Below are 17,708 nucleotides of genomic sequence, written 5' to 3' on the forward strand. Positions count from 1 at the left end.
TTACCCCCACTAGCCAGAGTTATGATGAGCAATGCAACGAGCGAATTGACAGACCCATTCAGCACTTCTCTTGGGCTGTTGCTATAACACAAAGAAACCAAGGGGCCACATGTGTCAAGAAATCCCCGTGACGTCCGGTGGTCCACAGAGGACAGGACCTGTGCAAGGGTATGCACATGTACCAGGGGAAAGAAACAGAAGTGCTCAAAGCAAACATTCTTTCAAAAAACAAGGAAACAACATTTAACAACTTGGCTCTGTTTGCCAGTACACATTCTCAACCAAGCACCGCATAAGCAATTCAATAAACAAGGGAGCAAAGCTCATACCACTTGTTAAAGCTATATACTCTCAATTAGCAGTTGCACTTCAAATGCAGAAAAAAGAATGTGTGATAGGCTATAGTCTGTAGCAGTTCGTTTCTGTTCCTGCTGCCGTCTGGATATCTCGCTGATTCCTTAAGTGGGCCAAGGAAAAGAAACTTTCATATATCAAGCAACGGACTGCTACAGACTATAGCCTGTCACATATTATTTTCTCTGTATCTGAAGGATGGTTAATCCTGGCTCCAAGAAGAATTGAACCGAAAACATTTTGTGTCCATTTTCTCCTATTCATCATATACTTGCTCCCTGCACTTCACTTGGCAAAGTGAGGCACAGCGAATCCTGATTCAACAACAATTTTATCAAATATTATAACAGCAATTTTATAAAATAAACTGTACATCTATATTGTACATGCACACATCATAAAATGTACAGCTATACTTTGAAGAAAGCAATCAAGATGAACTGACACACAAAATTAAGCAATGGTTCTTTTGCTGTCATGGTCCTTTTTGGGTGAGAGGTCTTTAAATGCCACCCTCCCCCCCACACACCCACACAGTCAAGCGATTCCTACAATTGGGATGGAAACAGCTCTTGAACTCTACGCTGCAGACCGGAAGAACCGTGCTCAGGACAGCGGCTGCACTCATCTCTGAATCCTGGCAGTTCAGAATCACAGGAAGGCTCGGGCCTTGCAGAACCTCTCCTTTTCTTCTGGGGTCCGAAGGTATTGCTCTATTTCGCTATCCAAAATGGGCTCGTCTCCAGTGACTAAGAGCTCTGAGGAAGGAGCGACTGTTCGCTGCTTCTTTCTGGGGTTAAGCATGCAGGGCGGGAGCAAGGGGGGTCGTTTGCTGCTGCGCTGGCCCTTCTCTCCAGAAACAGAAGCCCTTTCTGTCTCAGCATCAGTCTTTGCATCTGTGGCCTGCGGCGGTTCTGCTGCCGAGTCTCCTAAACAGTCCTCTGCGGCGGAGTCCCCCGTGCAAAAGGCGGTTTGCAGGAGCAGGCGGCGATGCCGCAGCAGGTCCGCAATGTACTTCGCCACGCTCTTCTTATTCACCTTGAGAACTCGCAACCAGGCGAGCTCGGAGGCCATCCTGAGTAGGATGTCCAGAAGCTCCTTCAACCGCTGGTGAGCTGGCGGCGGCAGGTCCGTACCGGCGAGCTTGCAGAACTGGGAGAGGGTGCAAGTGAGGCGACCGGCAGGACGCAAAGACTGCCATGCCAGGTAGGCAGCTGCCGTGACGATGGGGATGGGGTGCCGGCCGGTCACCAGCCACGCCTCACTGGCAAGCTCCACCACCTCGACCGTCCTGGCCGCCACTTTCTCCATGTCCTCCACAAACTTGCTTGGGACACTGGACGAGTCCTGGAATAGCCGAAAGCTGTGAGGAGGAAAAACAAAAGCCAGAATTGCCATCAGACCCGAAGGAGAGGAAGGTGGGATGATCAGAGAGGGCTCTAGCATGCCACAGGCAGCAAAGGGCAACCCTTTAGCTGGGAATGAAACCATATGGACGGGATCTGAGTCTTATTTTATTCTTCACTTGCAGGCTGGGACTGGCTTTGCATTCTGTTTGGACACTGTGTCACGAACGCTGCTCAAACCCAGAGAGCAGGATTTACCATTCTTATTTTATTCTTCACTTGCAGGCTGGGACTGGCTTTGCATTCTGTTTGGGCACTGTGTCACACACGCTCAAACCCAGAGAGCAGGATTTACCATTCTGAGAATCTCCATTTTGGAAAGAAAGTTCTTTGTGGCCACAGCTGCGAAGATGATTTTAAAACTGTGCAGACAGCTCCTCATTCCAGCCACAGGGCTGCTATTCCCGGATCTGGACTCAATCTATATCCCTATTCCCATGAATATGGCAAACCATTACAAACAGATGAATAATAAGGATCCCAGTCTACAAAAACATTTAATGTGCACGAATTATCTTCAGTACCCCATCAGAGCTTGGCAGAAGATTTGGATGACCCAAGAGTTTGGAGTTTTACTGGTAGTATGTTCCAGCGGCTCTTAAGGTTTTTAATGCAAAGCTGAGCTCAACTTCTCTATGGAATCCCAATACGGATTCATGTTTTAAATCAGGGCATTGAAAGAATACAATCTAAATTCTTATATAACATTCTTGGAACACCAAAATGTGTACCTTATGCAGCTTTGTGTCTAGAAACAAATAAAAGACTTATGGACACTAGAGCTTGGCTGGTAACAATTAAATTTTGGCTTCAGTGGCATTTCAAGGCTGAACAAAATAGATTTATTTCTCATATGCCAACTGAAACCCAATCATCCATGTGGATAAGACATATTAAGAAAAAAGATTAGATCAATAGGAACTGCCAAGAAATGTCACACAGACACATAGGTGAGTTCTACAAGACATTACAACCCCCCTCCCAAATCTGGACATCAGCCATACGTGTCGCACAACACCTAATGGGACCCTCAGATGGCACTGAGAGCTCCCTCTGCTATGCCTGGCTATCTGCAATGCCCGAGGGCAACTTCTGAGCAATCACCCAGCTACTCTTTATCTAGGAAAGGGCCACTCATAATAGCAAATTTCATCTCCAAAAGAGTCTGCATTTCTTCATCAGCTACACAACTAGTTAGAGAAGCGCACTGGCGAAAGGGCAGAAGAATTTCACAATACCTGCCGAGGTGGGTTTTCACCAGATCTACCAAGCTCAGAGCTGGCACATCCAGTTTCAGCTCCTTCAAGAAGCTCAGGTAGGTCTTGGCAAACAGCTCCTTCTCTGCATAGAGCAGTGAGCAGATGGAGCCCATGGTCAGGGGCCAGTTGTGCTGCCGGCAGGCCGCGAAGACACAACAGCCCGCCAGAATCTCTTTCTTCTCCAAGCTGACCCAGCGGAAAGAGGAGTGTTGGAATGCCTGTTCGTAATAGGCCACGGCTGTATCTTTGAACAGGGAGGGAAGGCGGAGAACTTCACAGAGGTCCCGGACACGCCCAGACCCTGCAAGGGAAATACCACGTCTGCATGTTGAAAGAAATATTTGTACGGACAAACACATGCATCATTGAAGATGTTTCTCCGGGGCAGCGTTGTATCCCTGTCCATTATCGAAGCAATGACAACAGGAAGGGCCGTTTTGGTTGTGGCACCCGGGTTATGAAAACTCCTCCCCTTGTTTATTCACCAAGGTTTGTTAAACTTTCAGTGCCAGCTGAAGACTTTTTTAATTAGTCAATGTTTAATGCATGTTTAATGTATGTTTAAGGAGCCAGAGTGGCGTAGTTGTTAAGAGCGGCTGTTTGGAGCGGTGGACTCTGATCTGGAGAGCCGGTTTGATTTCCCACTCCTCCACATGAGTGGCGGAGGCTAATCTGGTGAACTGGATTTGTTTCCACACTCCTACACATGAAGCCAGCTGGGTGACCTTGGGCAAGTTACAGCTCTGTTAGAGCTCTCTCAGCCCCACCTTCCTCACATGGTGTCTGTTGTGGGGAGGGGAGGTGATTGTAGGCCGGTTTGAGTCTCCCTTAAGTGGTAGAGAAAGTTGGCATATAAAAGGCAACTCTTCTTATGTTTTAATTATAGAAAATATCTTGTTTTGTGAGCTGCCTGGAGATGCTGCACTAGCTGGGACGTGTAAGATATACATTGTTCAAATCACCCCTGCAGGCATCAAAACATCTTGGAGCTGGACTGAGGCAGTTTTCCATCTAGAACACCCCAAGTCACCTTTGCTGTTGCCCCAGGAACTGCTGAAAGACCACCACAGTAGCCAGAAAGTGGTGAATCAGACAGTAACAGCACATTCCGTAGAATAGCCATGCCATCACTGCTTCCCATGCTTGTTGTTGCTGTTAATTGTTCTTAGTGGCCTTCGTTGTTGTGGACGGGTTTTATATTTTTATTTTAGATTGTAATGTTTGGGATGGATTTTAATTCATTGTCGTGAACCACCTCAGGCACTCACACTCGAAGGCACTATACATATATACTATATCAGTGGTTCTTCATCAGTAAGGTACTCCTGCGAAGTACAGGGAACAAGAGTACAAAGGACCAGGGAGGGACAGGATCCTGAGAAAAATGGAGCCATCTTGCCCCCACCAGCAGGTATATCAACAGATCACACATCCTTTAGCAAAGGAATCGTATTGGCTCACATTGGACATGAGAGGGAGCAGCTGTTCCCTCCCCCCCTTCTTGCCTCAACAACCCAAGATTTGCTGCTTTGTCCTAACGGTGTTCCCCCTTTTTAGGAGTGATCAAAGTTGCCTGTCTATTTTCCCTTCTGTCATGCCAGCATTGGATTGGCACGCCAAGTTTAGAAGGAACCCAAGCTCAGAAAGTTTGAGAAATGTTTTAGATAGATGATAGATATGCATGAGCACTCTGTAATAAATACAATTCATTATATCTGCCAAGATTTGGGGTATCCGCCAAGATTAGACCAAAGTTCAACCTCTATCCACCAAGCCATGACAGGCTATCAAGGAAACACTCCTGAGCCACACAGGGGGCGTTCATCTTGTCTCCCAGCAAAGGGGAAAGGCGGGTTAAAAACGCAGCAGCTTCTTTGCTTCTAGAAAGGCAGCAAGGGTATCCCCCAGGCGGACAGCAGGCATGCACACTTATGGATCAAAGATGCAGACGGACAATATCAAGCGCTTACCTCTTAGCAGACATCGGGTCTGCTGTTCACTTTGACCAGTGCTTCGTGAATAAGTCACCGCTGGGAGGGAAAAATATATATAACACATCAGACACATCAGCCTTGTTCAGACCTCACAAAGAAGCTCTGGTTTGCAAAAGTGGTGTAGGATCTAGCTGTATTAGAGACCTCCTCTTCAGTGCTCTCCGTGGGGGCTTTCTTGGCTCATCCACCATCCACTGATAAGAGCATCCCGTCACCTCCCTGGATGATTAGGCCATTGCTGTGATGGCCCCAGAGCATCCTCCAGATACTACCCTTAGCTTTTTCTTTCTAACACACCTGAGAACAGCTAGTTTTCAAGACAGCTTCAGGGATCCACACTGGTTTCCTTTAGCGACACATCTAGAAATGCACTGATATCTTTATGTGCTGATACCATCTTGGAAAGCACTGGGAATGCCTAAAGTGCTTTTCTGGAAAGCACTTTGAGCATTAGAAGCAGATGGCTAAGTGGGAGACTATATGAGCAGAAGTTATGGCTGCTGTTTCAGCTCAGTTTTTGATCACTGCAGTTAAAGGGAAAACATTGCAAATTCTTTAGGACAACATGCCAAACTTATTTTCCCCCCAGTTAAAAGCCAAGAAGTACGCGTTTTTAATGTTAGTTTCTTAACAATAAGTTGAACATTAAGATGTGTTTCCAAAGAGAAGTTCAGCAGTGGAAGTTATGGAGCCTCTTTACATGACAGGTTTTCAAGGAAATGCTGGGAAGGGACCCCCATGTCAGGGATACTTTCAATGCAGAAAACCCTGTTGGAGCTGCAAGGCTGTCAGAGTAGTTTGACAGGTTGCATTTAGATCTAGTGGATCTGGAATGATGTCACAGGTCTGGAAACTCCCTGGAGAGCTAGAGGGAGCTGACCAGAACTGGTTATGGCCAGAAGGCTGATGCAATGCAGTAGCAACAGGTGCATGACAAACAACTACTGTGATTGGTGCCTGAGATGGATTTGTGTATATAATCACATGGGAATCAAGCCCATGTGAGGGAATGCTATATGCGGAGGAGTAAGGAGTTGTATTATATCTATGCACTGTAAAATAAACGAGCACTGCTTTTCTAGTAGCCAGGCGTTCTGGTGGTGTTTTCCTGGACCAACTGCGTAATCCGCTGGCACCTGCTTCAGACCCAACCTTACACCCAGTAGTAGATAGCAAAGGGTTAGAAGGTATCCTATCTTGGAAACCAATTATCTGCTCCAGTTCTCTCTTCTAGTGTCAGTTTCTCATGAATTGTGGAATACTCTAGAAGCCACACACACCCCAATCTCTGGAGCTGGCAGCAAGATAGCTGAGGCTGGAAGAAGCACTGGCACACAGAATATAACTGCAGACAGCTACTTAGACATTAAAACAGATAAATACGGTGAAACAATAGAGATGACGGTATCACATATTACAAAGCACTTTTTAGCAATAGTAAACCCTTAAGATAAGGCAGACTATAAATCAGCACACGCATTTCATTCAAAAAGTGGATCAAACAGGCAGGAATTTATGACCTGAAGTGTAACATGAGCCTTTTTCTACATGGGCAAGTCTGGTCTCCCTTGCATTAGAGCAGTGGTTCCCAACCTTTTTTTGACCAGGGACCACTAGGACTTTTTGTTCGATGCAGGGACCCCAAGGTTCAAAATAAAAATTCCGGGAATTTGAAAATAAACTTTAATCATAACTGTTAGTTAAACATTAAACTTAGAATTATATTTGAATATATATATTTTATAATAGAGAACTTTTAATTGAAAATATTAATTTATTATAGGTTTATAACTTTGTTTCGCGGACCTTAATTTAGTTCTCGCAGACCCCTGGGGATCCATGGACCCCTGGTTGGGAACCAGTGCATTAGAGCAAGATTCAGAAGTTCCAATGGGCCTTGAGTAAATGGTGCTTTAGAGTGAAGCATCATTTTGTTCCTTCCTCCTCTGGATACATGCTAGCAGATTTGAACTCACCTTGAAAATGTGCTTCATCAGTGTAAGTGGTGGTGAGGAGTCCTTCAGTCAGAATGATGCCGCAGTCGACACACACCAGCTGGTTCTGACCATAGTGCGAATCCTCTACTATTCCCGAAGAGCCACAGTTTGGACACTTCCTTTGGCCTGACATCTGCAAACTGAAAGCATCACCACCCATAAAATGCTTCCATTTGGTCATGGAAAATGTTCACTATGATTTATAGCACTAGGCTTACCAACAGTAATATTCTAGTTGACCCCTGAGGAGGAAAAGTTCTCTTTGTTTTTAAACCTTAAAACTCTTGGTCCAACAGACAGAATGGAGTAACACAAACATATTATCAAGCTCAGTGGCACCTCCATATGCTGGGACAGTCTACCTCCAAACACCAGGGGACTTGGCTGTCTTCCTAGTGCACAGCCTGTTGGCTTCCTGACCGGATGTAGAATCATAGAGTTGGAAGGGGTCACCATGATCATCTAGTCCAACCCTCTGCACAATGCAGGAAATTCACAACTACCTCCCCCACCCCCCAGTGACCCCTACTCCATGCCCAGAAGATGGAAAAAAACCCTCCGGGATCCCTGGCCAATCTGCCTGGTCATTGTTAGAAACAGGATGCTGAACATGAGATGGGAGCACCTTGATCCAGTGATGCATTGGAACTCTCGTCTCACCCACACTCCTCCCAACACATCACACTGCTTTTTACTCAAAGTTTCATGGGGAAAAGCCTCACCAAGTCTTGCAAAGCAGTGATTCATGATACTGGCTCACCAAAGGTCTAGCACTCTCAGTTTCAAGATCTTTATTATTATTTGCATAGGGAAGGTTTTTTTAAAAATAAAATCAGAAACAAAACAAAGAGCATATACTAAAAAGCCCTTGTTTTAGAACCAGCCCTTCGAGGGGAGGGAGGGGTCTCCAATTTTTACCTATAATAAGAATTAACCCCTTTCCCTCTGCTTCTTACCTTTAACCCATTCCTGACCTGAGGGGATGCCTAGTTGTCGAGCAAATACTGGACTGCCCCCTCCACATTTCCCTGGTGTGACTTGGCGCCTCTTTGCCATACAAACGCATCCGTGTGGCAGGCACCCACTCTCCCACACGCGTGTGTACACACACACACACACACACGTTCGATGCACCTGCACCAAAACCGCTCTGATGGCCTCAGCTCCTGGCTGTAGCACAAAGACACCTTGATCACTACGCTACCTCTCTCCAGTGGGAGGGGGGTAACGGCAGCCTGGGCTTCACAACTGCTGATTTAGGAAACTGAGGAGCATGCAGAGGGAGGGAAGGAGGGATGAGGGGAGGGCCTTTTTTCTGAATCAGCACGGCTCTCAGTGGCACATCCACCCCCCTTCTTGTTGGGTGAAGACACACGTCACCCCCCAACTTTCACGTTGGGAGCCAAGCACAGGCGTCTCCCCTCACTCCCCCCGCAGAAGAGAAAGGGGTGTGTATGTGTGAAGTGCCGTCAAGTCGCTTCCAACTCATGGCGACCCTATGCATCAATGTCCTCCAAAACGTCCTATCCTTAACAGCCTTGCTCAGATCTTGCAAACTGAGGGCCATGGCTTTTTTTATGGTCAATCCATCTCTTGTTGGGTCTTTCTCTTTTCCTGCTGCCCTCAACTTTTCCTAGCGTTATTGTCTTTTCCAGTAACTCTTGACTTCTCATAGGCCAGTTACGCATGGGAGGTTTTGGCTTGGATTTGCTGCTCTCTGGATGCACATTTTCCCCATGTGAATTCTCAAAACTCTGCATGGGGGCTTCTTTTTGAGTTTTGAGAATTCGGATGGGGAAAACATGCTTCTAGAGAGTGGCAAATCCAAGGCAAAACCTCCCATGCATAAATGGCCATAGTGTGCTTTCACACATCCTGAATAATGCACTTTCACAATCGTTTGCAAGTGGATTTTGCTGTTGCACACAGTAAAATCCAGCTGCAAAGTGCATTGAAAGTGGGTTGAAAGTGCATTACTCGGCATGTGTGAAAGCGCCCTAAAATGTGACCAAAGTACGAAAGCCTCCGTTTAGTCGTGTGTGTGTGTGTGTTGCATTTAGGGGGCACTTCTGCCACCCCCTCTGTGTGCTGCCAGTGCCAACTTACCCTATTTAAAAAAACACAAAGCGAAAAGGAACCCTCCAGCTCAGCACCAAAAGTGGGCGAAGGCTACCGGATAAGATGGACTGGATAAACAAAATGTTGGAACTAGCAGAAATGGCTAAACTTAGTAAATCAAAAGGAGAATAAAGAACTTGTGGGAGAATGGGAGGCATGGACAATATATTGCCAAAATGAATTCAAACTGGGAAGTATTGAAGGTTACGTTTTGTTCTAACTCAATTGATTAAGGCAGAAACACTATTAAGATTAATGATTTAGGTTTTAAGAACTGCAACCTGATTTATATAGGAAGCACTGTATTGAATTAGAAATTAAATGCAACGGTGGCAATGCAGTTATCAAAAAGATAAGAGGAGGAGAGAGGGGACGTCAACGTCAATATATGAATTAATTAGTTAGATAGAATAGAGAAATATCGTTTATATTATACAGTTATCTTAAGGAATGGTGGAAACTACTGTAATATTTTAAAAAAAGCAATTAAAAATGTTATAAAAACCAAAAAAAAGTGGGCGAAGGCGCTCACCTTTCCGCGGCCAGCCCCCCCCCCCCCCAGCTTCCCCACCTCAGGGACCACCGTTCCACTAGGAGACCCGCTGGATTCAGGCCGCGCCCTTCGAACGCCGGAACCACCGCGCGCAGGGGGAACGTTTTGAAAAACGGACACGCCCCTGGCGACGGCGACGACGCGCCGCGCTCCCATGCGGTCCTTCCGAAAAGGTGTCCGTACAGAACGCGAGGGAGGAAACGTAACGTTCCGGGGTGGGGGCGGGAACCCCCAAGAAGCGCTTAGGAGCAGCGACCCCAGACTTAAGAAAATAAGAAAAGGCCCTGCTGGAGGAGACCCAGGCCCACCAAGTCCAGCAGTCTGTTCACACAGTGGCCAACCAGGTGCCTCTAGGAAGCCCCCAAACAAGACGACTGCAGCAGCACCATCCTGCCTGTGTTCCACAGCACCCAAGATAATAGGCATGCTCTTCTGATACTGGAGAGAATAGGTATGCAGCATGACCAGTATCCATTTTGACTAGTAGCCATGGATAGCCCTCTCCTCCATAAGAACATAAGAAAAGCCTTCTAGATCAGACCAAGGTCCATCAAGTCCAGCAGTCTGTTCACACAGTGGCCAACCAGGTGCCTCTAGGAAGCCCACAAGCAAGACGACTGCAGCAGCATTATCCTGTCTGTGTTCCACAGCACCTAATATAATAGGAACACTCCTCTGATCCTGGAGAGAATAGTGTTGTCGTTCTGTAAAGAATGTCAACACAAGGCATTTTGAGCCTGCAGAGTCCCATTTCACTGCTGCTGCTGCTGCTGCTGCTGGGGGCGGGCAGGGGGGATAAGATTCTTATTACTAGATTCTGTGATCAGGTAAACAGTTCTGGCCTATATGCCTCGATGGTGTTGAAAAACTGGTTATTCCCATACCATTTCTGGAAACTCTAGTATTTAACAAGTAATGGTAGGCAGAAGGGGAGAAAAATAATAGAAACACGGATGAATAATTGAAACCCCCAAACAAGACGAGTGCAGCAGCACCATCCTGCCCGTGTTCCGTCGCACCCAATGTAATAGGCATGCTCCTCTGATCCTGGAGATAATAGGTATGCAGCATGACTAATATCCATTCTAACTAACAGCCATGAATACCCCTCTCCTCCATGAATATGTCCACTCCCCTCTTAAAGCCCTCCAAGCTGGCAGCATTACCACATCCTGGGGCAGGGAGTTCCACAACTGAACTATGCGTTGTGTGAAAAAAGACTTCCTTTTATCTGTTTTGGATCTCTCGCCCTCCAGCTTTAGCAGATGACCCCGTGTTCTAGTATTATGGGAGAGGGAGAAAAGCTTCTCCCTGTCCACTCTCTCCAAACCATGCATAATTTTATAGACCTCTATCATGTCTCCCCTCAGCCGCCTTCTTTCCAAGCTAAACAGCCCTAAGCGTCTTAACCACTCCCCATAGGGCAGTTGCTCTGGTTCCCTAGAGACTTACCCCAGGGCCGCGATTTGCGGCTTCGAGGGCCACGGGAGCAAGTCGGGAGGCCGTTTAGCCCGCAGCTGAAGACTCGGCAGGGCTTAAGGAGAAGGCTTGAAGGGCAAAAGGCAGGCTTGATCTGCAGCAGGTCTGGAACCCAAGAGCACCATTCTTGGTTAGAACTGCCACATCCAAAGGTGAAGGTTTTTAGTTTTCTTTTCAACGTCTCTAATTTTAAAGTCTCCCATTCTAAAGTTTATTTTTTATTTTTTTTATAATTTTTTTTATTTTTATAACATAAAATAAAACAAACAATAAAACAATAATAAAAGAAAATACAAAAGAGTATCAATGAAATAATCTACATTAATACAATCTAAATTAAAAAAATAGAAAGTTCAAAGAACCCATTTGCCCCTCCACCCACCATAAAAAGTGACCCATCACCGGACTTCCGAAGAAGTGTCTAAACAGTTTTAAAGATATCATTATTAACAATAATATAATGAATATACAAAACCTGTTTCTATAACTCACTAACTAATTTAGTAAAATCCATTTTTGCCAGTTTATCCCAATATGTGACGGCCTTCGCCCATTCTAAAGTTTAAACCATGCCTTTCTAGCATGGTTTTTTTTTAGTCGTCTTACCCACCGGTATGGGTATGTGCGTTAAGTGCCGTCAAGTTGCTTCCGACTCATGGCAAACCTATGAATTAATGTCCTCCAAAATGTCCTATTGTTAACAGCCTTGCTCAGGTCTTGCAAACTGAGGGTCATAGCTTCCTTTATGCAGTCAATCCATCTCATGCTGAGTCTTGCCCTTGAGACAGCAAGGGAAAAAAGTCTGCTGCAGTACAAGACAGCTCTGTGTGTTGAGTCAGTGGGGGAAAAGTCATGGTGAATGATAAAGGGGACTGGATGGAACCCCTGTGCTCCTGTGCTCCTGACTACTCTGTGAAACTACTAGATAAGCACAGAGTGTTGACGTCTTAGCATGGAACTAGGATAAAAGTTCATTCCCCAGTACAATTGGAGCTCAGTCTTTCTGCTTGTCAAATTGCAGGCTGAGCCACAGCTGTAATAAAACTGTTTTCTCGACTAACGGTCTTGGGTCTCTCTCCTCCACGAACCTCCGTTTTTCCACAACACCCTTTTCCTGCAGTCTTCATTTTCCTAGCATTGTTTCTTCTAGTGAGTCTTGGCTTCTTATCATGTGACCAAAATACAATAGCCTCAGTTTAGTCATTTTAGCTTCTAGGGTCAGTTCAGGCTTGATCTTGTGGAACAGATCTCTTGTTCTTCCTTTTTTGTTGTTATCTTCTATTTCTTTACACTGGTTATTATAATAGTTCTCTTTGTCTCTATGTGCTAGTCGCTGGAATGCTGCATTTAGACTTTCGATTCTGTTTTGGTCACCTTTTACTTTAGCTTCTCGTCTACCTTTAGCAATTTTAAGAGTTTCTTCTTTTGATGCACACCTTCATGTAGTGAGGGGATTTGTGTATGACAGCGAAGCTGAGAGCAATACCATAAGGGGCCTAGATTTTGTAAAGAGGCTAAACCCCCAGCAGTCACTCAACGCAGAACGGTCACTGCTGACACAGCAGACTAAGATGTCTCCACCCCCTTCAGGGATCAATGGCCACATCAGCAGAACAGACAGTTCCAGTGGTGATGGGGCAGAGGAATCCTTGAAGGGTAGCTACTGGGCAGCAGCATTAGTGGAAGGAGACACTGGCAGAGGATATTTCATAGACAACAGCAGTGCCACAATACAGGTATAAATACATTTAATTTTATCTTGGTAGCTCCAGGATCTTCTGCTTGCTCTGACAGGTCCTGGCCCTGGCCCTGTATGACAGTCTAACAGTGCAACCCTAAGGAGAGTTACTCCAGTCTAAGCCCATTGAAATGAATGGGCTTAGACTGGAGTAACTCTCCTTAAGATTGCACTGTAAGTCTTGAGAAGGCCTTTTGTCCTTGTGTTCTGGTGACTTCTGCGAATTCTGGACTTGGAACTCAGCTCCCGAATGCCCAGACACCCAATTCAGACTGAGGCTGTGGCATGTGGGGAGAAGCTTAAGCCTCCCCACCCTCCAGCCTGAAACATTGTGCAGGAATACCCGTTCAGCAGCATTCCAGTCACTGCACTGCAACAGCAAATATAACTATGTTTTACTGCAGAGAATGTGGTGGCACAAGTACCACAAGTGCTTGTTGGATGGTACCAGTGATGTCACAGTGTATTTACAAGCCTCTTCTGTCTTGCCAAACTGGCTCGAGCCGCCAGTCCCGCATCCTCAGCTACTGATCTCACAGGTTGCATGGAAAAACATGCATTAAGAGCTGGGCATTTCAACATACAATCGGATGAAATGACCCTTACTAAGAACTGAGGAACCGGCAGATGGCGCCTGTGCTTCACTCTTCCAGCTCTTTCTAATCCGAAAGCTAGCCAGCCAAAATAGCTGCATCAGATTTCTGTAAAATTGTATGGTGAACTAGGGGATGTTAGCGTAGAGTGTAGCTGTGGCATCAAACCAACGAGAAACTGTTCAAGGAAAGCCATTCTCGCCGTCACAATAACAACTCGTATACTAAGTGAATTTGTTAAATATCTCTACTTTATAAGAATACTAAGGTGCTCTGTAAAAAGATTTTTTTTTAAAGTAAAGCTCCAGACGCTTGGCTAACTTCAAACTCATATTCTGAACCTACCCTCTAATTTATTTTTAAAACTGCTGGGCAGATATACTTTCTATAATTAGTGAAATTACCTGTTCTTCATTACCTTATGATCTTAAACTAATTTTATTAAATTATTTAAAATGATCCGTTGGCGGATTATGAATTTTGAAGAAGAGTTGGTTTTTAAGGGAGAATTAAACTGGCTTACAATCACCTTCCCCTCCCCGCAACAGACACCTTGTGAGGTAGGTGGGGCTGAGACAGCTCTAAGAGAACTGTGTCTAGCCCAAAGTCACCCAGCTGGCTTCTTGTTTAGGAGTGGGAAAGCCAGATTAGAGTCCACCGCTCATGTGCAGGAGTGGGGAATCGAAACCAGTTCTCCGGATTAGAGTCTGCCACTCTTAACCACTACACCACGCTGGCTCTTGAATAAAGAATGCCATCACAAAATGGATATCATGGGTGGGGGCAGGGTCAATCATAAAATGGCTGCCATGGGGAGCAGGATTGCCTTCGCTGTGGGGAAGAGATGCAATTTGATTTCACTACACCTTATACCTTGACAGCCAGCATGGTCTAGTGGTTAAGAGTGGTGGACTCTGATCTGGAGAACTGGGTTTGTTTCCCCACTCATTCACATGAATGGCAGAGGCTAATCTGGTGAATTGGGTTGGTTTCCCCACTCCACATGAAGCCAGCTGGGTGACCTTGGGCTAGTCACAGCTCTGTTAGAGCTCTCTCAGCCCCACCTGCCTCACAAGGTGTCTCTTGGGGGGGAATGTGATTGTAAGCCAGTTTGATTCTTCCTTAAGTGGTAGAGAAAGTCGGCATATAAATACCAACTCTTCTTACTTCTTAAATATAAAACATATATGTAATATGTTTAATGGGCTTTTATATTGTTTGCTTTCTTGACAATCCCATGGACAGTGCAGTCTGCAGGCTGGCTGCTGAAAAAGGAGTGCTATTTGGCAGGGAATGTTGTAGAACATCGTCGTCATCAGCATTCAAACACTTGATCTCTGACACATCGAGAAGCTGTGACCTTGATGACTGGGCCAGAATGGATTGCCACTGGTGCAAACTGCCCCAAAGGTCTGTCTGCAACTATGTTTGTGTTTGCGGTTGATCTAGCCTCTTTCAGCTCACGCTCTTGTTAAATAGGCATCTGTGTGACTAACTTGGTGGTTGTGTTTCCCAACTGCCTTTAAAAACGCAGTTGAATGAGGGTCAAGGGTAGTCGACTGGGAAAGGCAATGGCAAACCACCCTGTAAACGTAGTCTGCCTAGTAAACGTTGCGATGTTACGTCACCCCATGGGGTGCTTGCACAGGGGACACAACCTTTACCTGTGGCTCAGTGGTAGAGCATCTGCTTGGCATGCAGAAGGTCCCAGGTTCAATCTCCAGCATCTCCAGCTAAAGGGACTAGGCAAGTAGGTGATAGGAAAGACACCTGCCTGAGACCCTGGAGAGCAACTGCCGGTCTGAGTAGACAAGACTAAGGGTCTGATTCAGTATAAGGCAGCTTCATGTGTTCATGTGTACCTTTAAAAAAAACCTTTGGCTTGGTGTAACAGGTTCTGAAACAGCCTTGCATTAAGGATTCTACAACGCTGATTGTTAATATTGCAATAGGTACAGGTTTCAGTTATGGATATCTTGGAGAGTGGAACTTTTAGGCCATTTGGGACATTGGGGAATTTGCTCATTTGAAAGGCTGAACAACTTTATGGAGGTACTGAATCACTGGAAGGCAACGGGGAGCATCCAACTGCAGCACTGCCAGAGCCACTGATTCAAAATCCCTTCCTGGCATGCAGTTCTGCATCACAAGGACTGCTAAATTGGTTAGGCACATTCCAGAAGTTACAGTTTCCTTTGCAGGGGCCATATCAAGCATTCAAAACACTACAACAGGCCAAGTAATTTGTGAATTAAGGGATTGTGTTTCTCTGGTGAAAAACTGGCCACATCTTGCTGACCTAGAATTAATGGAAGAACCAGTTAATGACTGGCCAGCTGCCAGAGTTCTGGCCAGTCAATATCCTAGGGGAAATTTCTCAATGGTTTAAGGCTGGCTTTGAAAGATTGGCTTTTGTAATAATGGTCAAGTTAACTCTTGGGAACGCTCTATCTAATGAGACCCAAGCCCTGTAGGATCTAATTCAGTTCCACAGGACCTGTAAGACAAAGATGTTCTGCCAGGCTTATGGTTGAGGGCAGCGGTGGGAATTCACTAAGAACTAGTTGTCTATGCTTTACCCCAGCAAGCTTTGGTACTAATTTTACCAACCTCAGAAGCATGGATGGCCAAGTCATCCTTGAGCCGGCTACGTGAAACCGACTTCCATCGGGATTGAACTCAAGTCATGAGCAGAGCTTTGATTGCAGTACTGCAGGTTACCAGTCTGTGCCATGGGGCTCTTAAGTAAATAGGATCCATTTAAATAGTAGCCTATTGGCATGATCAACAGCTGGCTTGACAACCAAATAACTCTTTTGGGACACGTGGCATAAAATGGTTGCCCCTTTATCAATTTGAACATGGGTAATTTTCCTGTAGAGATTCACCCTTTGATGGGAACCCAGGAAACAGACCAAGAGTTGAATTTCCAACATGGCCCACAGGTATGTCAATAGATCCAAGTGTATTGGTCTCAGATGGTTCAAGTTCATTCATGAACTGCCAAATAAGATCATGATGTGATGCTTAACATTGATTTTGATGTGATGCTTAACATTGATTTTGAATTATCTTGATCATCTAGGTGCATTGTTAAAACCTTTGACTCCTGCACAGAAAACTTTGGTTCAGTTCAAACTTGCTCATCTCCAGCAACTAAAGGACTGGTTGAGTCATCTTAAATTAGGCAGGAAAATAAATTGATAGAGATGTTTCAAAGGAATGTATGATTTTGGCTGAACTCCTAGAAATGTTACCCTTGTACTTCATAGGGGAATATGTACTGCATGTAATTCTATAAAACTGGTAGCTATGTTAGCGTCTACTGAAATACTGCACGCTGAGAGCCAGCGTTATGTAGTAATCTGGAGAACCACGTTTGATTCCTCACTCCTCCACATGAAGCTTGCTGGGTGACTTTGGGCTAGTCACAGTTCTCTCAGAACTCTCTCAGCCCCACCTGCCTTACAAGATGCCTGTTGTGGGAGGGGGAGGTGATGAGACTTGGGGTAGAGAAAAAATAAAAACCAACTCTTCTTCATCTAGTAGCAAAGTGGTTAGCCCCCATCCCAGTCTTGAAGACAGCAAAACCAGGTTACTGACAAAGCCATGTCTCTCTTCACAGGGGGATTTGTCCAGCAGTGAAGAAAAATATGACTTTATAATTAATCCCCTTCCACTAACTTCAATTAAGACTGAAAGTTCCCCAGGGAAACAGAATGCCAAGAGCAACTGAAAATAGCTTAATAAAGTGAGAGGACCAAGGGGAAAACAGCCTATTCAAGTCCCTGAGAACTTACAGAATCCTGGAGAAAAAGACCTTCAAGGGGATTTTTATATACAGCCAATTATTTGCCTACTACACTAAGCACCCGTCATTTCTTTTTATGTTTCAGAAAATGGATAAGCGTTCACACAAATTTAAAATAACTTTATTTTAACAGTCCATGAGGCTGAAGGTCTTTGTATCAAAACCAAAGAACTATAAGTACCAAGGCAGAAAATAAATAACATACATTCAGATCCTTCAATAAGCACTGATCAAATGACAGGAGAGAGAAGCTGTGGTTCCCAACGTGGGGCACAGGCCCCACAGGGGGCAATTTGAAAGCTTGTTTAGACCAGGTTAATGGCCTTTTAAGACTTCCTCCACGTGAATAGGAGTTCACTTTTTGAATAATAAGAATTATATGTCACAGGGGAGGCATCAGGATTTT

The 17,708-nt window shown here is 45.3% G+C and overlaps 1 protein-coding gene across 1 annotated transcript; it reads right to left on the reverse strand.

Annotated features, from left to right (window-relative positions):
* Positions 1-1,005: 1,005 nt before the first annotated feature.
* Positions 1,006-7,143, reverse strand: BRF2 (BRF2 RNA polymerase III transcription initiation factor subunit). The gene is made up of 4 exons (XM_056861032.1): positions 6,990-7,143; positions 4,990-5,049; positions 2,999-3,320; positions 1,006-1,717 (listed from the first exon to the last, which is right to left on the reverse strand). Exons 1-4 carry the CDS (start codon positions 7,141-7,143, stop codon positions 1,006-1,008), a joined length of 1,248 nt encoding a protein of 415 aa, XP_056717010.1.
* Positions 7,144-17,708: the final 10,565 nt, after the last annotated feature.

Source organism: Euleptes europaea, chromosome 14 (genome assembly GCF_029931775.1).
Source record: "Euleptes europaea isolate rEulEur1 chromosome 14, rEulEur1.hap1, whole genome shotgun sequence".
Taxonomy (NCBI): domain Eukaryota; kingdom Metazoa; phylum Chordata; class Lepidosauria; order Squamata; family Sphaerodactylidae; genus Euleptes; species Euleptes europaea.